Raw genomic sequence first — 26,721 nt, 5'->3', positions numbered from 1 at the left:
AGCCCTGGGCTCTGGTCCGCTTGGCCTGGCCGGTAGTACAGGGACCATATAAGGGCCCGAGAAGGAACTGGAAGGTCCTCCGCCCACCCCACTTAGCAGGAAGCCTGGCCTCTCCTTGAGGTCACTTTCCAGGAAAGCTCTATTAGGACTTAGGATGGGCTGGTCTCAGGAAGCACTGATCTCCCCCGAGTGGAGGGGCTTCCAGCATCTTCAAGGGCTGCTTCCGCAGAGCTGACACTCCATGCTGCTCGGTCCAAAGCACCAAGCACCCAGTGCAAACTGCCCCCTTTCAACCTCCCTAACCACTGGGGAGGCAGGGCAGGCAGGGACTGACTGGCCCTCCTGTCTTAGAGATGAGTCAACTGAACCCATGTGTAGATGGAAGCTGGACTGTGCTCCCTCTGTTTAATGCCAGAGCCAGGGCTTGACCTTGACCTGACACTGGAAGGACTTCAGAGGATCCTCTAGGCCCACATTCTCAAACTAGGGTCCAATATCCCTGGGATACATGCAGAGGTTTCTGGGTATATTCAAGAAAATAGAGGATTCTACTAGATAATCATGGCCAGCCTTCCCAGAGTGTCAATCTTTGACCAAAACTATTATTTTTACATTAAAGAGTAAAATAGAAAATGTGCACACATCTTAAGAAGCGTCACACTTGCTTTATCTCAGGCTGTCCCTCTTCAGCGACTCTGAGACTAGAAGGCCTCAATCATTTCAGATGGGAGAAGAGGCCATGGGGACACTGCCAGGACTAAAACTCTGATCTCTTATTTTTCAAATATTTGTTACTGAATGATAGTTGTGTGTGAGGCCATGCCATAAGCACTTTTGATAAGCTAGCTCATTTTCTCCTCCCCATACATCCATGGAGCATGTACGATTAATTTCATCCTGTAGGTGAGGTACATGAAGAACAGAGTATTAATAAATTTCCCCCAAATCACAGAGCCAGTTGGTTACAGAACCTGGATTTGAACACAGGAGTTTCACTCCAGAGTTTGCTGGTTCCCACCTCACTTGGGTGTAGGGCTGATGACGGGGGCTACAGGCAGATGGGGTTTGGCTCAGAGTGTGGGATTGTGATCTAACCAGTAACAGTGTCTGCACATGGAAGGAACTGTCTGGTAAGGCCATAGACTGCCCGTCCCTGGAGGTATAAGGACAGAGGGCAGGGTGGTGCCTTGGGAGAGTCTCCTAGACGTCATTAGGAATGGGGAAGGCCTAGGTTCTGTGACCTTTAAGGCCCCTGGGACCTGCATTCCGTGCATCCATGAATGGCTTGCTTGGAGGGCATTAAAAAATTAGGCCACCTGGACAGTGGGTGAGGGGCAGTTAGGAGCCCCTGGACAGCAGAACCCAAGGGCAGGTCATGCCAGGACTGGCCACAGCAGACTCTGGCAGCACAGCCAGGGAGAGAAGGGTGGGGAAGAACTCTTGCCACCCCCACCTTCAGATGTGCTTAAGAATTAAACCAATCACTTGGGAATAAATACAATCTCATCATTAAACATTCAGATGATACTAAGACAGATTGAGTAAAGTCAGAGAGTTTCCCTCGCCTCCCTTATCCGAATCCTACCCCCTTTCTACAGAGTAAGCACCATGGCCAATGGGGTGTGTTGCCTTGGATTGTGTCTATGAAGTATATAATAAAAGTACACAGTTTTAAATGTTTTTCTTAAATGGAGTCGTATCATCTGCATTGTTGTGCAATGTGCGTTCTTCATGTAACATTTTCTGGAGCTATTTCCAAGTCGGTACATTCAGAGCTTCTTCATCCCTTTGAACTGCTTCAGGGGATGCCCGGATACAGTCGGATATTTAGTTCGCTTCCGTTTTCCTCCTTACACGCCAGGCGGCAGTGGCTTTGCAGGGGCGGGAGCCAGTCTTTCGGCTGGACGTGGGGCTGTGGCATGGCTAATGGCTGGGTTCAAAGACAGGCGTATTTGGGGTTAAAACTGTGACTGCTCTGCCAAGAGGGTACAAATGCTGACGGGCCCTTCGGTAGTGACAACGGCTCCTGTTTCCTCACACCTTTCCTGTGGCTGAGAATTATCAGTCTGATGAGAAGATTACCAGATTCGCTGGCTTAAGAACCACCAACCAATGCCTGAGGTGGAATTCAGCTGTGGCCTAGCGTGGCTGGCTCTGAGACCCCCATTGTGGCCAGAGGCACCACGGGCATCAAGAAGCTCACTCTGTACATCTGATGGGGCCAATCATGGCCTTTTCTTTATGATACAGAAGATGTGGGCAACTGGGAATACTCGAGAAAACAATAGAAAGGAGCCCTGGGAATTATCTAGTCCGAGTTGAGTCACAAATGCCGGCTGATATTAAAATTCCTTCAAAATCGCAGCTGCCAAGTTCGGTTCTCCCTACCCGCTCCTGGGGATGGGAGCACATCACCTGTGAGGCACCCTGCTCCATCCCCGGGTACCTCTGCTGGTTAGAAAGGTCTTTCTGGCCAAACTGCAGCAAAGGAAAAGAGCCCAGCGGATTCTCACTTTGGTGATTTTAAAGTATATCTGCCAATTCTTTGATCCTCCTCCCTTCCAAAGGCGGAGCCTAATTCCCCACCCCTTGAGGGTGGTTGTGCTTAGTAACTCACTTCTCACAGATAGACCATGGCAGAAGTGACTGTGTAACTTCCAAGGTTGGCTCATAAAAGGCATTTGTGGCTTTCTTCTTTCTCCGCGTTGGATCGTTTGCTCTGGAAGAAGTTGGCTGCCATCTAGTGAGGACACTTAAGCAGACACTCAAGCTTGGTGAAGAGGTCCACAAGGCAAGGAACTAAGGCTTCCTGCCAACAGCCATGGAGGAAGCCATCTTGGAAGCAATTTCTCCAGCCCTGGTCAGGCCTTCAGACTGCACTCTACTGCAATCTCGTCAGAGATCTTGGGCTAGAACCATGCGACCAAACTGCTCCTGGATTCCTGGCTCTCAGAAACTGTGAGCTCAAACATGTTCATTGTTATTTTAAGCTGCTAAGTTTTGAGGGGTAATCTGTTACACAGCTATAGATAACTGATACACTCACAGGCAATGCTGAGCAATAAAAGCCAGACACAAAACAGCACATACATGGGATTCCATTTACGTGACATTTAAGAGCAGGCAAAACTTATCTATGGTGATAGAAATCATGACATGATTGCATTTGGAGAGTATTAATTGAGGGGGGAGCATATGAGGTGCTGGAAATGTTCTGTGCCTTGATCTTGGTGCTGATTACCCAGGTCTGTGTATTATACAATATATTATTATATAATAATATGATAATTATACAGGTATATAAATCCATATATATATATATATATATATATATAAAATCTAAATATATATCCATTGAGCTGTCCACTTAGGGTATATTTGTTACTATATGTAAGTTACACTTTAATAAAAAGTAAACATAAGTAGGAAAGAAAATAAGGGAGGAGAGGAAGGAGATAAAAAGTTGTTTCCTGCAGGAGCACCTGGGTGGCTCAGTCGGTTAAGTGTCCGACTTCAGCTCAGGTCATGGTCTCACGGTTTGTGGGTTTGAGCCCCGCATCGGGCTCTGTGCTGACAGCTCATAAACCTGGAGCCTGCTTTGGATTCTGTGTCTCCCTCTCTTCTGTGTCCCCCTCTTTCTCTGCCCCTCCCCTGCTTATGCTCGCTCTCTCTCTCACTCTCTCTCTCTCTCTCAAAAATCAACAAAATTTTTTTTAAAAGTTGTGTCCTGCACAGGATACAGCTAGAATCTCTCAGAGTTCAATGCCCCCCAGCCTACTCTTCCACCACCAACTGATCTAATTAACAATAGAAATATCACCTCTCCTTTATTGAGAGAAGACATATTCCAAGTCCATTTTAGAGGTGAGGAAACTGAGGCATTGGTACATTAAGTGACTCCTCCCCACCATTACACAGCAAGAATGTGACAGAGCTGAGGCTTAGCTTGGATTTGATCCTTGTTTGACTTCAAGTGTCAGAGACTTGAAGACAGATAACCCCTGGGTCAGTCTGTCTCCTGTCTGGAAAGCTCTTGGCTTTTCAGAACAGAGTGTAGCCTCCACTGGGGGCTGGACATGGTGCAATATGGTTATGGTCACAAATCTTTATTCTGACTCATGCTGATCTGCGTAGGAAAGTGATTTTCTCGACATCATATTGTTTTTCCCTCATTTCCACTGACTCTATCTCATTTCTCCCTGAGGAGCAAGGTCAGTAAAAGGCCATAATTGGCATTTCGAGGAAGTGATGGTGACACATGCCTGTTCTCCCACAGAGGCTGGATATTTCCAGGCTGAATTACTTTAGTACACACAGACACAAAAATCGTGCACAAGCCAGGAGCTGCTGCCTAGAAGCTGAATGTATAAGGAACAAAAGAGAGAACATGACTGGTCAAGAGGTCTTGCTCACATGGTTTCAAGAGTGTGTTTTCCTTTTTTTTTGCAGACAAAAGTCGTATTCATCCTATCCTCTTTTATTTTTTTTTAATTTTTAATGTGTATTTATTTTTTGAGAGAGAGAGAGAGAGATAGAGCACAAGCAGGGAAGGGGCAAGAGAGAGAGGGAGACACAGAATCCGAAGCAGGCTCCAGGCCCTGAGCTGTCAGCACAGAGCCCGACGTGGGGCTCGAACCCACAGACCGTGAGATCATGACCTGAGCCGAAGTCTGGCGCTTAACCGACTGAGCCACCCAGGCGCCCCCTATTCATCCTCATTTAAAAGAAAAATTTAGCCAGCTGCCATGAGTGTGTAATCTAACGGGGGTGTCACCATGTGTGAAAACCTTCAGGATCTTAGTCCAGTGTGGCTTTTGTTTTCTTCCTTCCTTCCTTCCTTTCCTTTTTTTTTTTTTTTTAATTTATTTTTGAGAGAGAGACAGAGCATGAGCAGGGGAGGGACAGAGAGAGACAGAAACACAGAATCTGAAGCAGGCTCCAGGCTCTGAGCTGTCAGCACAGGGCCCGATGCGGGGCTGAACTCGTGAACCGTGAGACCATGACCTGAGCATGACACTTAACCGACTGAGCCACCCAGGTGCCCCTTGTTTTCTTTCTAAATTTATTGGCGCTAGGAAGCTAATCCAATCTGGGTAAAACAAGAAAATGCAATCTATTCCTTCAGCCTCATTTCAAAATATGAAGCATATCCTCACTGTCAAATATTGGAATGAAATGTGAGAAATCCAGCCAATACCCCCCAGACATTGCACATACATTTATTTGGTGAGGGGTCATGTTTCAAGGGGAGACCTTGTCTGTTCTGAGGGGCAGGGAGTACCCCGTGCCCTGGGGTCCTAGGGAAGGGCCTACTGGGGGCGGCTTTGATGGGAGTAAGGAGGGCAAAACAAGAGGGACAGAGAATCACCATTTGGATTTGGCCAACTTGGGATGGAGACGGCTGGCAGGCACCCCATATGTGGCCCCTGCTCCTGGGGGCTGAGGGTCTCTCCCGTCCCCCCATAAATGCAGCCCGTCTGAAAGGCGGGATACCTCAGTTCTGGCCCAGGTCTGACACTAACTTGATCCGTGACCTCAACACGTCCCATCCCTTCTTTGATCCTCAATTTCTCCACCTGCAAAAGGAGGGCTGGGCTAGATGTTTCCTCAATGCCCTCATCTCTGGGTCAGGACCTCTCTGCCCCCTCCCACCCTCACTGCCGGCTCAGGGCCACTTCATATGGCAGCACAACATTGCTCGGAGATAAAGAGAGATGGCTAGGTAAACAAACAGCCCCAGGATCCCAGTTCCCAGATTTGGGTCCTGAGCCAGCCAGCAAGGCTCTTGTCACCAGGGTAGAACTCCACAAGTCCCTTTCTCCTTTCTTTGGCCGTATAAGGAAGAAGGAGGACAGAGGCTCACTAACACAGGTTACAGGCACAAGAACTGAAGGGAAAGCTGTGGCCTCTGAGGACCGCGGTGACTAACCAAGAATGAGGAATAAATCAAATGCCACTCGTCACCTCCTCTTTGGCACATGCCGCAGGGCCCAGAGCTGGGGCACCGTGGAGAGTTGCACTGTGAGAGGCACGGGTGGCCTTCCCTAGACTGCAGGCCTGCGGGAAGACCACCCCACAGACTCCCCTCATCTGGGCAGTCATAGCACCCACCCGCCCCCCCCCCCCCCCACCCCGGTCTCCCAGGTGCTGATGCCTGCCCTCAATTCTCTCCTACCCAGGTAGGAACCATCTTCCGGAACATGGCACGGACTGGTGCAGATCAGAGCCCACAGCCCACTTTCACTCAACCTCCCCAGTCAGAGCCCTTTGGATGTCCAACTCCCTCTCTGGCTTCCTCCAGGGGCGCCATTAGTCTTGTTTGGATGGGCTCCACGGCTTTTTCCCTCTCGTTCTTTTTGTTCATGAGGTTCACTGCACCTGAGATGTCACGGCCTCCACCTCACACTCTGAGATGCTATCCCCCCTATGAGTTTGTCTCAAACTCCATCTCCCCCGGCAAGCCCTCCGTGATGCCCGCTCCTGACTGAGACTGCTTCCCCAAAGGCCTGCCGTCTGTGGCTGGCTGAAGCACCCGGTTTGATGATCATTTCTGTACTTGTCTGCCTTCCTGTCCAGCGTGGACTCACCGGAGGGCACAGCCGGAGCCTCGTTCACCCACAGAGCCCACGGTGCAGCCCTGGGGTTCAGCCAGCAGTCATCAAACGCTGAGATGAACCAGAAAAGAGGCTCCCACGATGGCGGGGGGAGGTGGTGACCAGCGCTCTAGCCTCACACCAAGGGAAAGGGACTGCCGAGGAAAGCCAAGTAAGGCCCACACAAACCAAGGAGGAGTCGGGAGCCCCAGAGGCACACTTCTCGGACTGTGGAGTCACATCAGCCTGGGCTTAATCTTGCCTCTGTCACTTCCTGTGCGCCTGTGGGCAGGTTACAGAACCTGCCTGGGCCTTTAGTTTCCTCACCTACAAGACAGGGGTGGGTCATAATACCCACTCACAAAAAGTCTTTGGGAGCATTAAATGAGATAATGGATGCATGGTACCTACTCAGTAAATCAACTCTTAGAATTGTGTGTGAATTCTCTAGGTCACCTTCAGAGTAATTATGAAAGTGAACAACTTCATAGATGATATCTGCCATCGCCTTAGAAGTAGAGATTCTTATTATCCCCATTTTACATGTGAGGAAACTGAGGCTCAGGGAAGTGAATGTTCTCACCCTGGAGTGTTCAGGGAAGGGGAGGGTGATAGTCCTGGCTCTGTCTCTGTGCTCAGCAGCGGTGGACAACAGTGAGAGGGAAGGTAGGCAGCTCACTCTCTGTCAGCTGTCAGCACAATGACCTGAGGCCAGTGCTCTGGGTCACTTTCGGCCAACATTCTGCCCTAGGAGTCAGGTTTCAGCTGACACTGGGTAGACCCTGACTCCCTGCCCAGCCAGGCCTGGAGTCACATGAGCAGCCAATCCCAAGCCTTGGCCCAGGGCTGCTGCTAAGCCTGCTGCGTGCCTTCGTTCCAGTTGATCTGCCCCTCCTGCCGGCAATAAAGCAGGATCAGCAATGGCAGGAAGAGTGGGAGTGGGGAGGGGCTGGGAACGGGCGACGCAGCAGCAGGCCCCTGGCACTCGAGAGATGCAGGAGTCCGATGCAGCAAATTCACATGACAGGGCTGCCGAAGGCTTGTGTGGCTTCTTTATAGGAATTTTAAAAAAGGGCCTTCTCTCGGTGAACAAGTCCCATACCAAGGCTTGGAGAGCAGGGTATAGGTTAGATTTTTCCCCCTGCCCCCTGTGCAGTGAACAACATACACAACCACCCAGGGCAGGCCTGCTTACCAAGTGTCACTGAGGAGTCAAGTTCTGAGCTGGGTACTGGAATAAAGAGATGGCTCAGATACAGCACCAGCTTCTGGGAAGCTCATGGGAAGCCGAGGTGCTGGGAGAACACAGGGAGGGGACACCTAACTCTCTCTGAGGAGAGGGTTAGAGGCCCTACGGCAGGCTAATGGGAGAAAGTAGTGATATGCAGGCTCTCAAAAAAAAAAAAAAAAAAGTTGGATTTGTGGTGTTTGCCAATTTCCATAGTATAAATGCTTCCACCAGAGGTGACTTCAGGGTACCAGCGTGCCGTCACTGAAGTGGAATTGAGGACAGAAGCCTACAACCAGCTCTGGCTTGCTGGCTCTAGAACACCACTGGGAAGAGAGGCTTCCACTGCATCCAGAAGGAAGAGGAGGGATTCTCCAGGCAGAGAAGGGGTAGGGGCAAGGGAGGATGTTCCAGAAGGAGAGACGACAACAGCAAAGACATGGAGGTGCACAGGTAGTGAGCAAAGGTGAATCAAGGGGTTATGGTTGGGAAGGGCCGTCAAGGCCTTCTGGAGCCTCGTAACGCTTTAGTTCTTGACTCACAGAGGGGTCACATGCCTGCCATGATTCATTAAGCTGCACATTGAAGTTCTGTGCACTTTACCACGTGTGTGTGTGATATTTCACAATAAGGATGAAAAGCACAGATAGTCTCATTCAGGAATAACCGCTGTTTACAATTCTATTTCCTTCCCATCTTTGTCCTGTGCACGTATTTATACGACCATTCAGCAAACATTTTCAGGTAGGAAGACAAAAGCTCCCTATTCATAGACCATAAAGAAGAAAGCATTTTGACAATGAAAGCCACATGGTGTCATGGAAAGAGTGTGGGCTTTGGAGTCAGAGAGACCTGAATTCGAATCCTGCTTCCCAAAGGGCTAAGTGGGTGGTCCTGAGAAAGTCGCTTGTCTTAGCCTGTCCGAGCTGCTTCTCTTCTGCAGGTCGAGTCAGGTAACACCCACATCCTTCAGGGTTGTTGGGAAGGTCAGAGATGATGTGCGTTAGATGCACCGCACAGAGCCCAGCCCACAACAGACCCTCAACACATGCAATATACAAGATATTGTAATTGGCATCATCTTAGAAAGTCAGAATTGAAAGGATTGCCAGATAATAAATGACTGACCCACAGAAGTTTCATAGAAATGGTAACCCTATAAGGATAAAGTCAAATTAGTGTTTGCCCAGAGAATAAACTCAGTGGTAGGGAGACTCAAGAGCCCATTGAGTGGGGCAGGGGGGTGTTTGAAGAAAATAGGGATATTTAGTCTGATGAGGAAGACTCCAATGGTTTATCAGATCTGTGCCCCAGATGGGTCCCATGTGCAGCAGAGAACAGAATTAAGTGCAATATACAGGACCTATAGGAAGCTGATTTCTATTGGATATAAGGTGGGATATTCTCACCAAGAGCTGAAGGGGTGATGTTGGGAAGGAGTGAGCTCCCATAACTAGGGGGTATACAAGTAGAAGCCAACAGAGCACTTGATGGGCATGATGAAGAAGGAAGATGAGCACAGTGGCGGGTGTGGACCATGACCTTTGAGGTGCCGTAATGCTGGGCTCTGGATCTGCTCTGTCCAGCAGCATCTACCATCCAGCAAGTGAGGAACTGTAAGCATCCTGTAGTGAAGGACACAAAGAGATGCTTGTCTGTCTTACCTGGTTATCGATTTTCAGTTCCACTAGAGAAGTGTTGTATGGGAGAGCTTCCACCAGGCGCAGGATCCCGGCTCCGGAAATGAAGTTGGATTCCACGTTCAGCGTCTTCAACACCTTGTTCACCTTGAGCATCTCAGCAAGGGCCTTGAAGCACAGAAGAAAAGCGAGGGTACCTGTGAGTCACCCTGAGCAAGGCTGGAGCCCCTCTTGGATAGAACCTAAAATACTGAGAGGTCCTTGCTGGGAGTGAGAGTTCCTTGCACACTCATGCTGTTCGAGCCAGCGACCAGGCAAGATGATCTGTACAGCCTCCTTCACGAAGTACAACTCTGTGGCCCTCCTCCCTTCCAATGCGCCATGGCTCCCGAACCCTAACTGGAGAATTCCACACTCTCTATTACCTACATCCAGCCTGTATTACCTGATTCTCCTCCCTTGCTCGGCTTCAAGGCTCACTGATCCCTTACAGAGGGGCTGCTCTCAGCTCCCGATGCATGCCTGGTGCTCTCCCACGATTTGCTTTTGCCACCTGGGATGCCCCTTCCTTTCTGCTTCACTCGTCCAAACCCTGCCTGTCCTTCAAGGCCGTTCTCAATTCCTCTTTCTCCAGGAGCCTTTATACTGATGGCCGCAGTTAGCTGTGGCCTGCCCTCTTGAACTTTGTAGCATTTATTCATAACCTCCCTCATGAAACTTGTATTCTTCTGTTCAGAGTTGTTTTTAGTTCTTGACTCACAGAGGGGTCACATGCCTGCCATGATTCATTAAACTGCTTGTTGAAGTTCTGTGCACTTTTCCATGTACGTGTGATATTTTACAATAAGGATGAAAAGTACAGATAGTCTCATTCAGGAATAACCACGTTTACAATGCTGTTATATTTCCTTCCCATCTTTGTCCTGTACACATATTTATACGACCATTCAGCAAACATTTTCAGGTAGGAAGACAAAAGTTTCCTATTCATAGACCATAAAGAAGAAAGCATTTTGACAATGAAAGCCACATGGTGTCATGGAAAGAGTGTGGGCTTTGGAGTCAGAGAGACCTGAATTCGAATCCTGCTTCCCAAAGGGCTAAGTGGGTGGCCCTGAGAAAGTTGCTTGTCTTAGCCTGTCCGAGCTGCCATTAGACTATATACTCTTGGGGGGATGAAAGTGTACTTTATTTATCCCATGGTGCCCACATTCTCAGCACACAGTAGCTTCTTAGTCACTGTTCACTGAGTGACTGACTGGTGGAGTCTCAACCTCCCTATATACCCTCTACTTGTTGCTTATATTTCCCTGTTGGGATTCTATGGAGTCATTGTCCTCTTCATCTGAGCAGCAGAGAGCAGAGAAGGAAGCCTGGGAAACCACCCCACTGGGCAAGTGACCAGAGCAAATGGGAGGGGAGGAGCTCAGGTGGCCCCCAGCACGTTTCAGAGGAATTCAGCCAGAGGGTGTAGATGACAATCAGAGCCTCTGAAGGAAATGAGGTAATTAGCAGTTGGTGGAAACGATGTGTCATGGAGGAAAGGAGACACCAGCAGCTGATAGCCCAGGGTGTATGATCAGTGGGCCCCGGTTGTCTGAAATGACTCTCTGAGCCAGGAATGCCCTTCCCACCATCCATGCTTGCTGAAACCCTATACAAGCTCAGCTCCCAGAAAGCCTTCCTTGTTGATATCATCCTTCCCTCCTCCTCCCGCTTCCATGTGCCTCCCAGATGGCCTGTCAGCTTTCCTTACGATCCCAAGGAGGTTGGACCCTCCCAAGGAGAGGGTCTCAGGCTGTGTTCTCTCCACAGCATCCCTCCTGCTCTCCAGAAAAGGCCTGTCCAGGCCTGATAATCAAAATATTTAACAACTGGTAGGCAAGTGCACCAGGCCAGTCCAAGTGGACATGCCAGTGGCTAAGCAGGTCCTGGAGTCCCTGTCATGCCAGGTGTCAACTCTTCTTTTCTGTATCATGGCAGAGGAATGAAGGTGCAGGGAAAAGAGCTGGGGCAGGGAGTGGGGGCACTTATAGAGCTTTTCACTCATGTGTGGAATTTAAGAAACAAAGAAAAAAAGACAAACAAAAAATAGACTCTTAAATATAGAGAACCTCCAGAGAGGAGGTGGGTGGGGGAGATCCGTGAAATAGATGAAGAATTAAGAGTACACTTATCCCTTCTTTTTTTCTTTTTAAAGTTTGTTTATTTACTTTGAGAGAGAGAGAGGGAGAGAGAGAATCCCAAGCAGGCTCTGTGCTGTCAGTGCAGAGCTGGTTGTGGGACTTGATCTCACAAACTGTGAGATCATGACCTGAGCCAAAATCAAGATTTGGAGGTTTAACTGACTGAGCCACCAGGCACCCCAAGAGTACACTTATCTTAATGAGCACTGAGAAATGTACAGAATTGTTGAATCATTATATCAAACACCTGAAACGATTATAACATTAATTATATTTCAATTAAAAATTAATTGATTAAAAAAATAATTGATTGCTACTAAATAGACTTCAAAGCAAGGAAAGTTATTAGGGTTAAAGAAGGGCATTACAGAACGATAAAGGGGTCAATTCTCCAAGAAGACATAACAATCCTTACTGTATATGTGCTAACAACATAGTGTCAAGCTACAGGAGGCAAAAGCTGATAGAACTGCAAGGAGAAGACAGATGAATCACTGGTAGAGTTGGAGATTTCAATAGCCTTCTGTCAGAAATGGAAAGATCCAGAAGGCCAAAAACCAGTCAGGGCATAATCGAACTCAACAACACCATCAATCGACTGGATAGAAGTGACATCTATAGACTACTTCATCCCACAAGAGCAGAATGCACTTTCTTCTCAAGTTTGCATGGAACATTCACCAAGACAGATACATTCTGGGCCATGAAACATACCTTAACAAATTTAAAGGAACAGAAATCATACAATGTCTACTCTCAGAGCTCAAAGGAATTGAACTAGAAATCAGCAACAGAAAGATAACTTTGAAAGTCCCTAAATACGTGGCAATTAAACAAAACATTTTTAAATAACACATGGGGCAAAATTTAAGAAACACTAAAAGTTTTTGAGCTAAATTAAAGTGAAAACATAACTTATCAAAATTTGTGGAACGTAGTGAAAGCATGTGCATGTTTAAAAAATCTAAATTCAATAATCTAAATTTCCATTTTAGAAAATTAAAAAAAAAGAAGGGCAAATTAAATACTAAGTAAGCAGAAAAAAATAAGTAAGAATTAGAGCAGAAATCAATGATACTGAAAACAGAAAATTAATAGAGAAAAATCAATGAAGTAAAATGCTAATTCTGAAAAAGATCAATTAAACTGATAAACCTTGAGCCAGCCTAAGAAAAAAAGAGAGAGAGAGAAAGAACACAAATTACTAATATCAGAAATCAAAGAGGCCCATTCCTGCAGATCTCGTGGAAATTGAAAGGATAATAAACGGGTACTATGAACATCTCTTATGTTCACAAATTTGATAACCTGGATAAAATGGACCAATTCCCTGAAAGAAACAATTTGCCAAAGCTCACATAAGAAGAAATAGACAATTTGAATAGGCCATTACCTATTAAAGAAATAGAATCAATAATGAATAAGTAACCTTCCAAAACAGAAAGCACCAGGCCCACATGGGTTCATTGGTGAATTTAAGGAAGAAATGATACCAATTTTCCACAATCTCTTTCAGAGAATGGAAGCAGAGGGAATACTTCTAACTCATTCTCTGGGGCCAACATTATCCTAATACCAAACCCAGACAAAGATGTTACAAGAAAACGATATCTCTCATGAACATAGATGCAAAAATCCTCAAAAATATAGCAAATTGAATCCAACAATGTATAAAAAGATTATACACCATGGCAAGTGGGATTTGTCTCAGGTATGCAACAGGCTGGTTCAACATTTGAAAATCAATTAATGTAGTTCATCACATCAACCAGCTAATAAAGAAAAATCACATGGTCATACCAACAGATGCAGATAAAGCATCTGACAAAACCCAGTACCCATTCATAATAAAAATTCTAAGTAAATTAGAAATAGATAGGAACTTCCTCAACTTGGTAAAAAATATCTATACAGAATCTACAGTTAATATCATGCTTAATGGTGAGAAACTGGTAATGTTATTACTAAGATTAGGTACAAGGCAAGAATGAACCCTCTCACCACTCCTTTTCAAATCAGAATAGACATTCTAGCTAATGTAGTAAGGCAGGAAAAGGAAATAAATGTATATATATTGGGAAGGAAGAAATAAAATCTTCTTTGTTTGCAACAGATGTGATTGTCTATGTAGAAAATCCGAAAGAACTGACAAAAAACCCCTCCTGGAACTAATAAATGATTACAGCAAGGCTGCAGTATGCAAGGTTGCTATTCAAAAATCAATCACTTTCCTATATTCCAGGAAGGAACAAGTGGAATAGGAAATTAAAAACACAATTCCATTGATATTAGTACCCTCAAAAGCGAAACACTTAGGTATAAAGCTAACAAAATATGTAGGAGATTTATATGAGGAAAACTATAAAACTCTGATGTATGAAGTCAAAGAACCAAATAAATAGATATTCCATGTTCATGAATAAGAAGACTCAATATTGTCAAGAAATCAGTTTTTTCTCACTTGATCTACAAATTCAATGCAACCTTAATCAAAATTCTCACAAGTTATTTTGTGGATATTAACAAACTGATTGCTACTAAATGATTAATTACCACCCCCGGTAAGCTAATTCTTGCACTTTTAACCTGCTATGAGTGTTGTAATAATCACACTGCCCTGTCATCCTTTCATTGTCTGCATGGCCAAATGGACCATTATGTTCATGGAAGTGGGAGTATGACTGTCTCAGTCACAGTTGTATTTTCAGAACCTAATTCAGTGCTGGACACAGACAGACTCTCAATAAATAGGTTTGAATATTTAAACAAAAAGGAATTGATGGCTACTTTATAATAAGTACAACTTAATTTGATCATTAGGTAAAAAACAAACAGAATGATCATCAGGACCCACAGATTAAGAAAATGATTTTGGGGGTGCCTGGGTGGTTCAGATGGTTGAGCGTCTGACTTCGGCTCAGGTCATGATCTCGCGGTTCGTAGGTTCGAGCCCTGCGTCGGGCTGTGTGCTGACAGCTGGGAGCCTGGAGCCTGCTTCGGATTCAGTGTCTCCCTCTCTCTGCCCGTCCCTGCTCGCACTCTGTCTCTCTCTCAAAAATGAATAAACATTTAAAAAAATGATTTTAGATATAGAGAAACTGAAGCCCAGAGAAGGGCAGGCCCCTGTCCAAATGTGATGTGCTGAGTGGAGACAGACCTGCTGTAGAGTCAACATTACTGGCATTTAAATCTCAGCTCCACCTCTCACTTGCTGCGTAACTTTGGACAAAGCAAAATGCCTGGACTCCCTGCACCGCAGGTTCTTCATCTGCAAAGTGGGGACACCTGCACCCCCGGGATCAGGGGTGGTTGTAGATATCAACTAGGATAATGTACAGATGTTGTCGGGTTAACGGCCATTGTGTCCACATCCTCTCCTGTCTCCTAGCCCAGTGCCTTTCCTCACACTACGCTGGATCCTTCCTCAGTGGGGTTGGGCCAGCCCTGAGGCCACAAGCATCAACCCTTCTGTTTCTGTGGTCCCCCCCACTCTCAATGCAGCAGAACAGAAAGGTACATACATACGCCACAGGGTCATTGCTCCGTGTTCCCACAATGCTGAACTTCTTCACATAGGAGTTCTCTTTCAGGGCTTCTGCATAAGCCTTGAGAGTGGGTATAGGGATATTCTGCAGAGAGAAAGGCAGAGTAAGTAGCAAGCAGCCCCCACCGGGGTCAGGTCGGGCAGACAGATGGGGCAGTAACCCTCTCACACATGCAGCCTGATTGTTAGCAAGTCTCTGACCCAATAGCTGAATGGCCAAAGGGTTCTGGCTTTGCCCCAAATGGTTGTGATCTGGGGAGAACTTTCTGGTCAACAGATTGAGAAAATCCTCCCTGAAGTTTTCACAACCATCTGTGCAGGCAGAGACCAGAGAAGGGAAAATCAAGGCAGAGGATGCAGAGGAGCGTTGTGCCAAGAGTTCAGGTCTCGGGTGTGGGAGTGGACAGGGCCTCAGCCTCTGTCAGGGTGACTGGCAATGTTTCTGACTCACTCTGTGACTCTGAGGGAAGTCTCTTCCCCACTCTGGGCCTGTTTCTGGAAAACAAAGGTGGCGGGGTGGTGCCGGGGGTTGGGCATTGCCCTAGATGATCTGTAAGAGACATCTGTCCCGGAGGGTCTCAGTCCTCACGCCCACCAGAGGCTCCCAAGGAACTTTAATAAGATGCTGTTGCTTGGGTCTGAAGCAGACCAATAAGATCAGAATCTCGGTGGGGGTGGGAGTTGGTACATATTTTTGAATCTCCTCAGGTGAAAACCACTCAGCTAGTCCAACTTTCTCACATGCAGAGGGGGAAATGAGGGTGGGGAGGGACGAGCCTGAGCCGCCAGGGTGAAGGCACAGAGTCACGGCCACTACGCTGCTCCAAGCCAGTGTTCCCTGCCAGGGTATACGGTTCTGAATTGTACCAGTGTCTCCCACTGGGCACATGGCAGACAATGGCGGCCCCGGAGAGAAAACCTGGCTGTGCTTTCACGGATCTCTCATTTCAGAGTGTCACGTTAGCTCCCCGTGGGAGCAGAGCCTAGGGAGGCCAGGTGGAGGAGGACACTGTGGGTGCAGGTTTCCAATCAGATTGTGCCTTTGGGGCTGGCAGCCACTTAAAAGAAAGTGGAGAAGGAAGGAAAGAGGAGCCGGGGAGTGGGGGGGCCCACTCCTTGCCTTACCCCACACCGTCCCAGAACCAATTCCGCTGGCCCCCGGGCTGAGCAGGTGGGCAGGCAGCTGGGCCTGCTTCTGAAATTCCTCCTGCAGCCTGTCCAGGATAGGACTGCTTGTCCATCTGACCCTCCTCTGCCCTTGGTGGCCACACAGGGAACATTGGACACATATGGGCCGACAGCTCCCTGCCGGGGCTACAGAATGAGGCTGACTGTGTGTATGATACAGCAGTGACGGTTCAGGGGCAGGCCCCTCCCAGGGCTGTGTTACCCCACGAGCCTGCTGGGCACAGGCCTTTTCCAGCCTTGAGATCCCCTGCAGTCAGATGTGTCTGAATTAATATTTTAGCTCGGAGAAGCTCTCAGTGTTTTGCGTAACATGGCAGGTTTCCAGAATCGAAGCTGTGTTGACCCGTGGTGAACACCTGGGCCTGATGTCGGTCCTCAGAAGAAACCAGGACTATATGACGTGCTTGTTTACACTGCCCGGGCCTTTTAAGGGTTTTGTCCCTTTCTTGATCCAGAAGCACCCAGAACCCAAACAGGACCCTGTTGTCCTCACACAGCCAAGCACGGGCCACATGCATCGCAGTGACAGGGACATAGCTCCTCCCACCCACCCCAGGAGAAGTGAAATAAAAAGGACTCTACCCGGATGTTGTTGAGGTTGACCTCCTCAAGCTTGGGGTCGTTGTTCTTTATCCGCTCCAGAGTCTCCTCTACATCTGTTGAATTTGGCTCTTCATCGGGCACAGGCTTGTATTGTGTAGGTTTGATCACACCTAGAGTGACGGACACAAGAGAGGTGGCTCACAGAAGCATGGGGACCCGTTCCCTCCACACTAGGACACTTCAGAAGGAAGCAGCAGCCAAGTTCAGAGACAAGAGAAGGCTGTGCGTTCCCAGGGGCTGCCAGGAGGGGAGGTGCACTGGGGAGAAGCCATGCGTGGGCCGGGTGGTCTTGGCCCTACTTGGACTCTGCCTCTGCCATCCTGCAAGAACTGGGTGAATTACTCAAATCCTCAGAGCCTCCGTGTCCTCCACTGTGAAGTGTGGACAGTCACTACCTCAGCGGGCTCTTGTGAGGATAGAACGAAGCCTGAGTGTGAAAGAAATACGTAAGCTTTCCAGAGGGAGGGTCATTATTCTTTTGACACCCTCATTTGTTTTGGGAGCCCAAATGCCAGCTTGGAACGGTGCAGTGGGGCAAGTAAGACAATGCAATATTGGCACAGGAAAGGCCAAGGGGACTCAGGGAACAAAAGAGGCACCCGGAGACAGACCGGCGTGGGTATGTAGACATTCACCATCATGATGGAGTCCCAAGCTGGTGATGAAGGGATGAACTTGGCAAAGAACAGTGTGGGTACAGCCGGACAGCCGTTAAAAAGTGACAGTTTGAGCGCATCTTCACGCCACACACGTACAGGAAGCGCAGGTGGCGTAAGAAGTTGGAAACGAGAAGCAAACCTCTAAAACTCCCAGGAGAAAATACAGGAGGATGTTTTTATAATACTGGGATGGAGGAGTCCTACATAAACGAGACACAAATCCCAGCAAGGGAAAAGGTGGATAGATTGGGCTTACATCAAAACTCAAAACTTCCGCAATGAGCCAGAGAGCAGGAGGGGGCCGCAGAAGCAAGAAGCATGGGGGCACCTTCGTGTCCAAGGTGTCCTCGCTGGGAGCAGGGCAGGGGTGCCAAAGCCGGCGGTCAGGGCCGTGTACTCACTGTTGAGTCCCTCCTTGTTCACGATGGAGCTGCTGCCGAGGGCCTGGTAGTACTGCTGGTTGCTCATGAGCGTGTGCATGCCCAGGATGGCTGCGGGGACAGGGGGAGGCCCGTGACTCGCCTCTCTCGGACAGAAGGGCCTCCTGAGCACAGACACTCCACACCCCAGCAAGTTGTGCTCACGGAAGTGGCAAGGAACACGCGCGTGACTTTACGTTTTATTGGATGTTTGTTCTCATCTCTGTTTACGTGACTCTCACATCTCTATACCCAGCTGAGACTCCTCTAACCCAGGCCCTGGGTTCCTAGGTGTCCCCTGATGGCCCACTGGCACAGCCAGTCCAACTTGGCCGAGACAGAACTCATCTTTCCCGGCAGCAGACCCTTCCTTTGGATCACCTTCCATCTTGTCATCCCGCCTGTCCCCTCAGGGTAGAACCTCAGTGACATGGCACGCCCCCCCACCAAGTCCCTTCCCTCTTTTAAAAAAAATTTTTTTTAATGTTTTATTTATTTTTGAGACAGAGAGAGACAGAGCATGAATGGGGGAGGGGCAGAGAGAGAGGGAGACACAGAATCAGAAGCAGGCTCCAGGCTCTGAGCCATCAGCCCAGAGCCTGACGCGGGGCTCGAACTCACGGACCGCGAGATCGTGACCTGAGCCGAAGTCGGACGCCCAACTGACTGAGCCACCCAGGCGCCCCAAGTCCCTTCCCTCTTAAGAACTGTCTCTCATCTGTCCCACCTCTCACTCCATCACCTCTGTTCTGATTGAGGCCCCACCATTTTGTGGCTGTATTATCACAACTGTGTAATCACTGCTGTCCTGGCCCCAGTCTCTTCCTACCCTCCCCCCACCAGCATTGAGCACAGAGCAGCCAGAAAGATCTTTCTGGAAATGCAGATCTGAAAACATCACTCCTGTGCTCAGTCAGGCTTTAATCCATTTGTTTGTTCAACATTTATCAAGTAGCTGCTTCCCGGGCCGGCTGTGGGTGGGGTGGTGGTAGAGGGAGTAGGGGAGTGGGGGAGATGGGGGAAGAGCGGGGCGGGGGGACACAGCAGGGAACACAGAGTCTGTCAGGGGAGAGAGATGCTGGGCAGGTACCCACACGATTGAAAACATAAGCACAGAATATACGTGTTGTAAAGGAAAAGTTCAGGGTGTTCTGGGGAGAAAAGAGCAGAGGGATTTGGAATAGGAGGGATGCGTAGTGTTGGCCAAGTTAAGAGAAGGGAGGCAGAACATTCTGGGCAGGCAGAGGGGATGGTGGGAAAGCCCTCAAGCTCACGGACTGGAAGGCTAGGGAGGGAAGGGGAAGCAGAAGATGGACAGAGCTGAGTCGGACACGTGTTGAACCGCAGCACACCCCCACTCATTAAGCACTTGCTCTGGGTCAGAGAATACATCGTACCCCAGTGACTCTCACTTTCGTTGCACATTGGAATCACTGGGGAATCTTTGGAGACTCCTGATGCCCCGGCTTACCCCAGACCAATTAAACCACAGTCCCTAGGGCTGAGGCCAGGCATCTGCCTTTTTCAAGGCTCCCTAGGTGGTTTCAGTGGGCAGCCCAAGCTTGAAAACTGCCTGAAACCATCCCCCTGAATCCTCACAACAACCCTATGGAGGAGATTTAATTCAAACAGGCAAGGTCGGATCCTGCGGTGTCTTCTAGGATGGGGTAAGGAGTTTGGAGGTCTTTCCCTAGGTGTGGCCTGGAAGCCACTGAGGGGGAGGCCTTGGCAGGCACTGAGACAGCCCGACTCGGGTTCTGGAGTGTTACTCTGGCTGCGTGTGGAGGATGGACGACAGAGGGAGGGAAGGACACGGGGACCATGAGGCTTTGCAGCCACCGGGGGGGAGGATGGTGGCCTGTGACACCAGAGCCTGGCTTCACTGGCTCTCCCTGGGCTGGCAACTTCAATGGCCTTGTCCCTCGCCCACACGCTTTCTGCTTTGGTGACACAAATGGTCACAGCTCAGAAGATTCTCCTGCTTCTGCCAATGCCGTCCCCTCTACTGGCAATTCTCTCTCCATGTGCCATGTGCGCAGCTGAAATGTCCCCAGTAGAGTTGCTAGATTTAGCAAATAAAAATACAGGACACCCAGTTGAATTGGAATTTCAGATAAGCAATAAATAATATTTTAGTACAAGTATGTCCCATTCAGTATTTGGAATCTACTTCTTTTTTTTTTTTTTAATTTTTTTAAGTTTATTTATTTTTGAGACAGAGAGAGACAGAACATGAACAGGGGAGGGGCAGAGAGAGAGGGAGACACAGAATCGGAAACAGGCTCCAGGCTCTGAGCCATCAGCCCAGAGCCCGACGCGGGGCTCGAACTCACGGACCATGAGATCGTGACCCGAGTTGAAGTCGGACGCTTAACCGACTGAGCCACCCAGGCGCCCCTGGAATCTACTTCTATTAAAAACTGATTTCATTGTGTATCTGAAATTCAAATCCAGCAGAGCATCCTGTATTTGACCTCACAACTCTACCTTCTCCTCCTTTAAGACTTGGAATAACACTTCTTCCCTTAGGAAGGCTTCCTGGATTCCTCGCTTGCCCTCTCTAGTTCTCCCACAGCACCCAGTGTCCTTATCACAGTGTAGTCTACACAGCTTTAGAGATGGCCGGGTGTGTGCACGCTTCTTCTACTGGACTTTGGGTTTCTAGAAGTCAGGGAAGAATATTATCTCCCTTCTGCTCCTCCAGAATACAGTATTTGATAAATATTTGATTTTTTTTTTTAATTCCCCCAGCTATTTCATTAGACATACCTTCTTTCTAGTGAGAGAGACAGCATGAGAGCCCTTGGTGAAGGGTCAGGAGACCCAAGTTCCGGTCCTGACTACGCCCCTGATTCTGTGTGACTTTGGGCAAGGTCCCAAGCCCTCTCTGGGCTTCAGCCTCCTCTGTACAATGAGGGGTGAGGTAGGACCACTGGTTCTCTATCCTGGCTGCACTTACAAATCGCCTGGGAGCTTCAAGACAATATTGGTGCTCCTCCTGGACCAGCTGATCTGAATCTCTGTAGATATATTTTTAATCTCCTTGCATAATTTGATGCTCAGTGGGGGCTGAGAACCACAGGATGAGAGGATCTCAAAGCCCTTCTGTTTCTCACATTCTAAGAGTCTTCTCTGCTAAAATTAGATTCTCCTGCTCGTCACTGAGGAGAATGGGTAGGAAGAGAGGCATCTGCATTTTTTAGAGCTTTCTGGGCTTTAATTTAGGCTGGTTCTACGAGGGCAGTGGGGGCCAGGGCCTGAGTCAGCGGCAGGGGGTCAGATCACCTGAAGCCACCTTCTGGAGCTGATTTTCCAACACCCATGGGATGTGGGGGAAGCTCATGATGGTTCTGGGCTGCTGCTGGGACCCTGGTTTGGGAAAACAGTTTGGAAAGTTTGCTAAGAATCACAGGACAGATGTAGCCTCACATGGCTGGCTGGTCTTGCTGAGAGGTATAGAGTGGTGGGAAACAGAAAATGCATTTTGCACTCCATGCCAGCTTCCTGTAATGGTCCAGAAAGGGGGCAGGAAGGTTACAAGGAAGTTCCAGGGGACAGAGGCAAGAGACCCCGGGCGCCAGGCTGGGCCTTTGGCACTCATTTGCTGGGTAATCTTGCCCAGGACACTTCTACTTTTTGGGCCTCAATTTTCTCACCTGTAAAGGGGACTATGTTTGAATGTTAATCTCTTACCTTCACATAGGACTTAACAGCCACACAACATCTCATCTTTCTATCCTGTTTGATTCTTACAGCAAGCACCCAGGGTGGGTGGCCCCACGCTTTTCCAGCAGGCTCAAGAGGGAAACAGTTTGTCAAAGCCTATTTGGTAAGGACCCTCCCAGCTTCTGACTGAGTAGTCCCACCCAGTCCTCCACCAACTAGGTCATCAGCAGTTCCAAAGTTCTAAAATTTCCCCTCCATGTCAGAATTCTAAGGACAGATAACATGTATTCTAGGAGGTGATATATATGTCAATAGCAGTCCTCAGAAGAAATAAAACCATTTTGCAGTTCAGAGGAAATTAGGTTTCCAAGAAGGAAGGAAGGAAGGAAGGAAGGAAGGAAGGAAGGAAGGAAGGAAGGAAGGAAGGAAGAAGGAGGGAGGGAGGGAGGGGAGGGAGGAGGGAGGAGGGAGGAGGGAGGGAGGGATGGGGGAGGGACAGAGGAAGGAGCAGGGAGGGGTGAAACAAAATCTCCATTGCTGAGCAGAAGGCTTGGTGGCTCTGATCCCTTCGGCCTGCCCTAGGCACCAAATGGTGATTTTCCCCCTGCTTGATTTTGCACACTCATGTCACGAGAAGTGAATGATGGAGGAAAGTAGCACATCAACATTGCCTGCTGCTTCATTCTTTGTAGATATTGGCAAGGCTGAATTTAGCACTGGGGAACTTGATTTTTTTTTTTTTTTAAAAGACCAGATCTTCCTCAAAACTCAAAAAGGACTATTTTTGAACTCTGAAAAAGAACATCGAGTTCTCTTTCCTCTTCTGCCTTGGCAGGGCTCACTCAGTTGTAATTCCATTTAGGATGAGAGAGATCGCAGCACACATCCTGGGCCTCTCCAGCTGCCAACCACTTGTCTGGCTCTGGGCTGACAGCAGGAAGGTGTTTTCCTGCATCTTAGAAACAGATGGAAGAAGCCTGGCCCAGGACTTGGGTGTGGTTAAACTGCTCCTGGATAAGCCACACCCTGACCCTCACAGAATGTGAGGAAACCTGGTGCCTAAGGACATGCGAGTACCCCAGAAGGCGGGGTGGAGGGGGGTGAGGGGGTGGGGGGCTGGCGAAGACTATCTCTGAGCTGGGGGTGCCAACTGCCCGTGGAGGGGGGGGGTGGCTTGGGACTGGCCCTTCTGAAGGGTGGGTCTCTTACCCCAATTCCTTTTTAGGTCCTGCCCCACCTGAAGGATCCCTAAAGGTGAGCCAGGATCACATCCCTGACTGGGGAGGGGAGGCACTGATAATGCCAAGTGCTTGCAGCTGACTCCCAGTGGCCTCTGAGCTACAACCCAATGCCACACGCCAAGAACTTAGCACTGTCAGCTGCTCAGCACCCTGTGGTAACACCTCTCTTGTTGAAATTTATGTTTCTGGTCTGTGCTCATCACATCCTGGGTCCCCCAAGGGCAGAGCCTCTTTCTGATTCATCCTAGCAAACGGCAGCTTGATCACGCACATCGACTCAGTGTGTGAATGAACGAATGCATGAATGGTTCACAGGCAAGAAAACAAATGGACACGTGCGAGTTCACAGGCTCTGCCTTACTCGCGCCACACCTGGGTCAGCGTGGCACGTGTGCTGGGTGTCCTGTGACACCATCCAGACGCTGCCGAACATCCAGCCTGCTGCATGTGCACCCCGCTCAGACGGGCCTGCTGCTTCCCCAGCTCAGAGAGGTGGTAGCTTCTCTCTCTCCTGCTGTGTCCCAGCCTGGGACACATCTCTCCCACTGCCCCTAGTTCACCCCTGCTCTCCCTGCTCCTGGCTCTGCTTCAGCCACTCCCTCCTCTCCCCTGGCCCCACCACCTAACCAAGCCGCCTCCTTGCACTCTGTCCTTTTTCTGTACGACACTCACTCTCACCTGTCACTTCTTTGGGGCCTAAGTATTTGTTTAACGTCAGCTCCGCGAGGGCAAGAACCAGCTGTTTGCTTGCGCTTCTCACCAGGGTTCGTCCAGAGCCTGGCACACCGTGGGAAAACCCTGGATAAATGACTGCTGGGTACGTGAATGAGTGAGTAAAAACTAAGTTAATGGAAAGCTCTGCCTGGGAGTGGAATCTCCAAGACTAGAGATGCCCCGCAGACGCCATGCCCTCATCTCCTTACTTGTCTTTCTCTGCTGAGTCATCCGCACCCATGGCTCCAGCAACCCCATCTTTGAGAAAGGAGCGGAACCCCCAGCATCAGTCCGAAGTGGGTTTGCCGCACTGGACACTCAGCAAGGTCCTGCTTCCACCCTCCGTGGCGTCTTTGACTAGACCCTTGGCAAAGCGGCTCTCCCCGAAGCCCCTCAGCTTTCTGGTGCCTCAGGCCTGAATGCCTGTTGTCCTCTGGACATCTTGATTTCTTGGCCTCTGATCCAGCACTTGAAACAGCAGTACCACAGACACAGCTCCCGGCCCCACCTTAGCCCTTGGACCTACCTGGGGCCTCCCTCCTATATCCCCTGTCCTCTGAACGCCACCACCTCTCTGCCTAAACCCCTGCTTTCATCTGGCTTCTCCTAATACTTCCCTCAGCCCCATTGACCCTGAGGGGTCCATGCCTTCAAGTGTCATATAGAGGCTTTTCTAATGTGCCCCCCCCACAAGCTGGCTTCATGTCACTTGGCCGTGTAGCCCCTCTTGCCCCTCCTCTGTGTCCACCTCCCCTACAGGGGAGGGTTTCATCCAGGTCGTGCTGGGTGGTGCTGCTAACAGGATGAAGCTGCCTGATTTCAAGCCCCACGGGCAAGGCATTTCATGTCACTGGGTCTCCTTTCTCCATCCACCAAACAGGGACAAGAGTAAAACTTACTTCTTAGGATTGCTGTGGTCAATAAACGCAGCGAGGTATTAGAAGCAATCCCCACAGCACCTGGGGCATAGGGGTGGGGGGGGGGGAGGTCAACAAATATTCAGTCCTTCCTTCCCCAGAGACACTGCCGCCTTTCATAGGGCTGATGTACAGGGACAGGCGCCCAAGGTTAGCCAGTGACACTGGTGTTGACTTACAGCTCCCCATCTCCTCTCCGGACAACGGAAGGGTATGGTATCATGAGCAGATAATAATAATTAGCCACGCCAACAAAAATAAAAGAGAAATCGTTTCAAGAAATCAACACAGAAACTTAGAGCAATATTGCAGTTCTATTTTGGCACAGGAACTGGCGGTTCTGACAGTGGAGTCATTTGATAATCCCTCTGAGCTGCCTAATGAGGCCAGTGACATCACGGAGGGTGATCGGAGGGGAAAGACTGGGATAAAAACAGCTCCAGGGTGAGTCAGTGGGGGAGATGCCGGACCTCCCTGCTGCACAGGTTAACTGGAAGTCAGGGGGACCCCCGATCGGGGAAATAGATGGAATAGATGGAAAAATGTGGAAATAGATGAGCATAATGAGGAATCGAATCTGATTTTGGGGGCTTTTGACAAAACAAATCTTGAACTGGAAAGCAAACCAGTTAAGTTCCCCAAGTTAAGTGTTCCGTTTCCATCTGGGTGAAATACTCACTGCCTTAGTACTCGATTGCGTACTTTCTCTCTCAGCCCTGATGCCCTTCAAGCCACTGTCCTGTGTCCTTTCCTCAATGTTCTGCCTCCTGAGGAAATGGTCGTTTGGACTCAGAATCTACACGTTGACTCTCCCCATCATTCACTCCTTGGGTCACGGCAACCTGGCTTTGGCCACCAGACCCACCGGGGTCACCCCTCATGCATACAGAGACTTCTCACTGCCCATCCCCTCATGGTTCCGCTACAGATGAGAGCCACACCCTTGCTGTTCCCCAGCACAAATGCCACCAGGACTCATGCACAACACCCACGAGGAGCCGGAGGGTGTGAGGAGGCAGAAGACAGCTGCAGCCTGCCGAGTCCCCTAGCACTGCGACCTCACTTGACCCCTGGCCTCACACAGCCCTGGGTCTCCCAGCCAGCCCGAACCCTCATTCTGTCTCCCTAGTTCTTGCATTAGGTTCTGCCTGTCTTGACCTGGCCTTTGGTTCCCAGGTCATTTGTGGCTCGCCAACCCCCATTGTGATTAGCTTTGCCCCATTTCCACGCATCTGTCAAAGGCTTCTAAGGTAGCCAGGGCTACTTGCCTCCAGAGCCCCAGGCCCCCACTCAGTCATGCTTTCTGCCTGGAGCTGGGCAATGCTAATGAGGTCCACATCTGCATGCTAATGACACCACAAAGATTGCAACAGGACCTCCTCGTGGCATTACAGAGGGCTTTCAAGTCTACCTGTCCCCACCTAGGTGACCTCAAACTCCAAAGGTCCCAAATAGAGCACAGTATGAGCTGGGGTCACCTGCAAGCCAAGGTGAGAGGGCTCAGAAGAAACCAAATCTGCCAACACCTTGGACTGCTAACCTTCAGAACTGTGAGAAAATAAATTGTTGTTTAAGCCACCCAACCTGTGGTATTTTGCATCGCAGCCCGAGCAGACTAATAACACCCACCTTTATTAATGGCACCAGCATCCACTTTAGTCCCTGAAGCCAGAAATCTGGAACCTTCCTTGACTCCTCCCCCAACCTCACTGTCACAGCCAGATAGTCACAGTTGACTCTCTATCTTTCTTTCCCATTTCCACTTGCCTCGAGTCTCTTCTCACCCCATCCACCCTCCTGTCATTATCTGGGAGGCGGTTAGCAGCTCCCAAGTCTCCCCTGTTACCCCCCAGGCCAGGGAGCACAACTGCGGTGGGTCCGCAGGGTGTTTGCTGAGCCCGATCCCCTGTGGGGCTGGGACTCAGGGCACACAGGGCAGGGACTAGACTGTAATAAGGAGACAAGCGTGGTGAAGGGCTCTGAACATCAAATCACCTTCTGGAGCTTTAGGGGTTGTTTGTGAAGATCATATGGAAACACACGTGGAGATGGACGGTGCTGTACAAATATGTGATGTGGGGGTGGGCTTCCCAAAGTCTGGTTCTCTGAGCCATGCAAAGTTG

General features: G+C 49.2%; 1 protein-coding gene across 2 annotated transcripts in view; it reads right to left on the bottom strand.

The window, feature by feature from the left end:
• Positions 1–26,721, bottom strand: part of TMOD1 (tropomodulin 1) — an 87,845-nt gene that overhangs the window by 11,171 nt on the left and 49,953 nt on the right. For both annotated transcript variants that reach the window (XM_023242477.2, XM_003995653.6), the window contains exons 5-8: positions 18,043–18,132; positions 16,962–17,092; positions 15,169–15,276; positions 9,486–9,629 (exon numbers count right to left, since the gene is read on the bottom strand). In XM_023242477.2, the coding sequence (XP_023098245.2) occupies positions 9,486–9,629; positions 15,169–15,276; positions 16,962–17,092; positions 18,043–18,132 (473 nt within the window). The remainder of the gene's footprint in view (positions 1–9,485; positions 9,630–15,168; positions 15,277–16,961; positions 17,093–18,042; positions 18,133–26,721) is intronic.

The sequence above is a fragment of the Felis catus genome, chromosome D4, assembly GCF_018350175.1.
Source record: "Felis catus isolate Fca126 chromosome D4, F.catus_Fca126_mat1.0, whole genome shotgun sequence".
NCBI classification, from domain to species: Eukaryota; Metazoa; Chordata; class Mammalia; order Carnivora; family Felidae; genus Felis; species Felis catus.
Note: the sequence above shows the minus strand (reverse complement) of the source record. Positions and strands in the feature narration are given on the sequence as shown.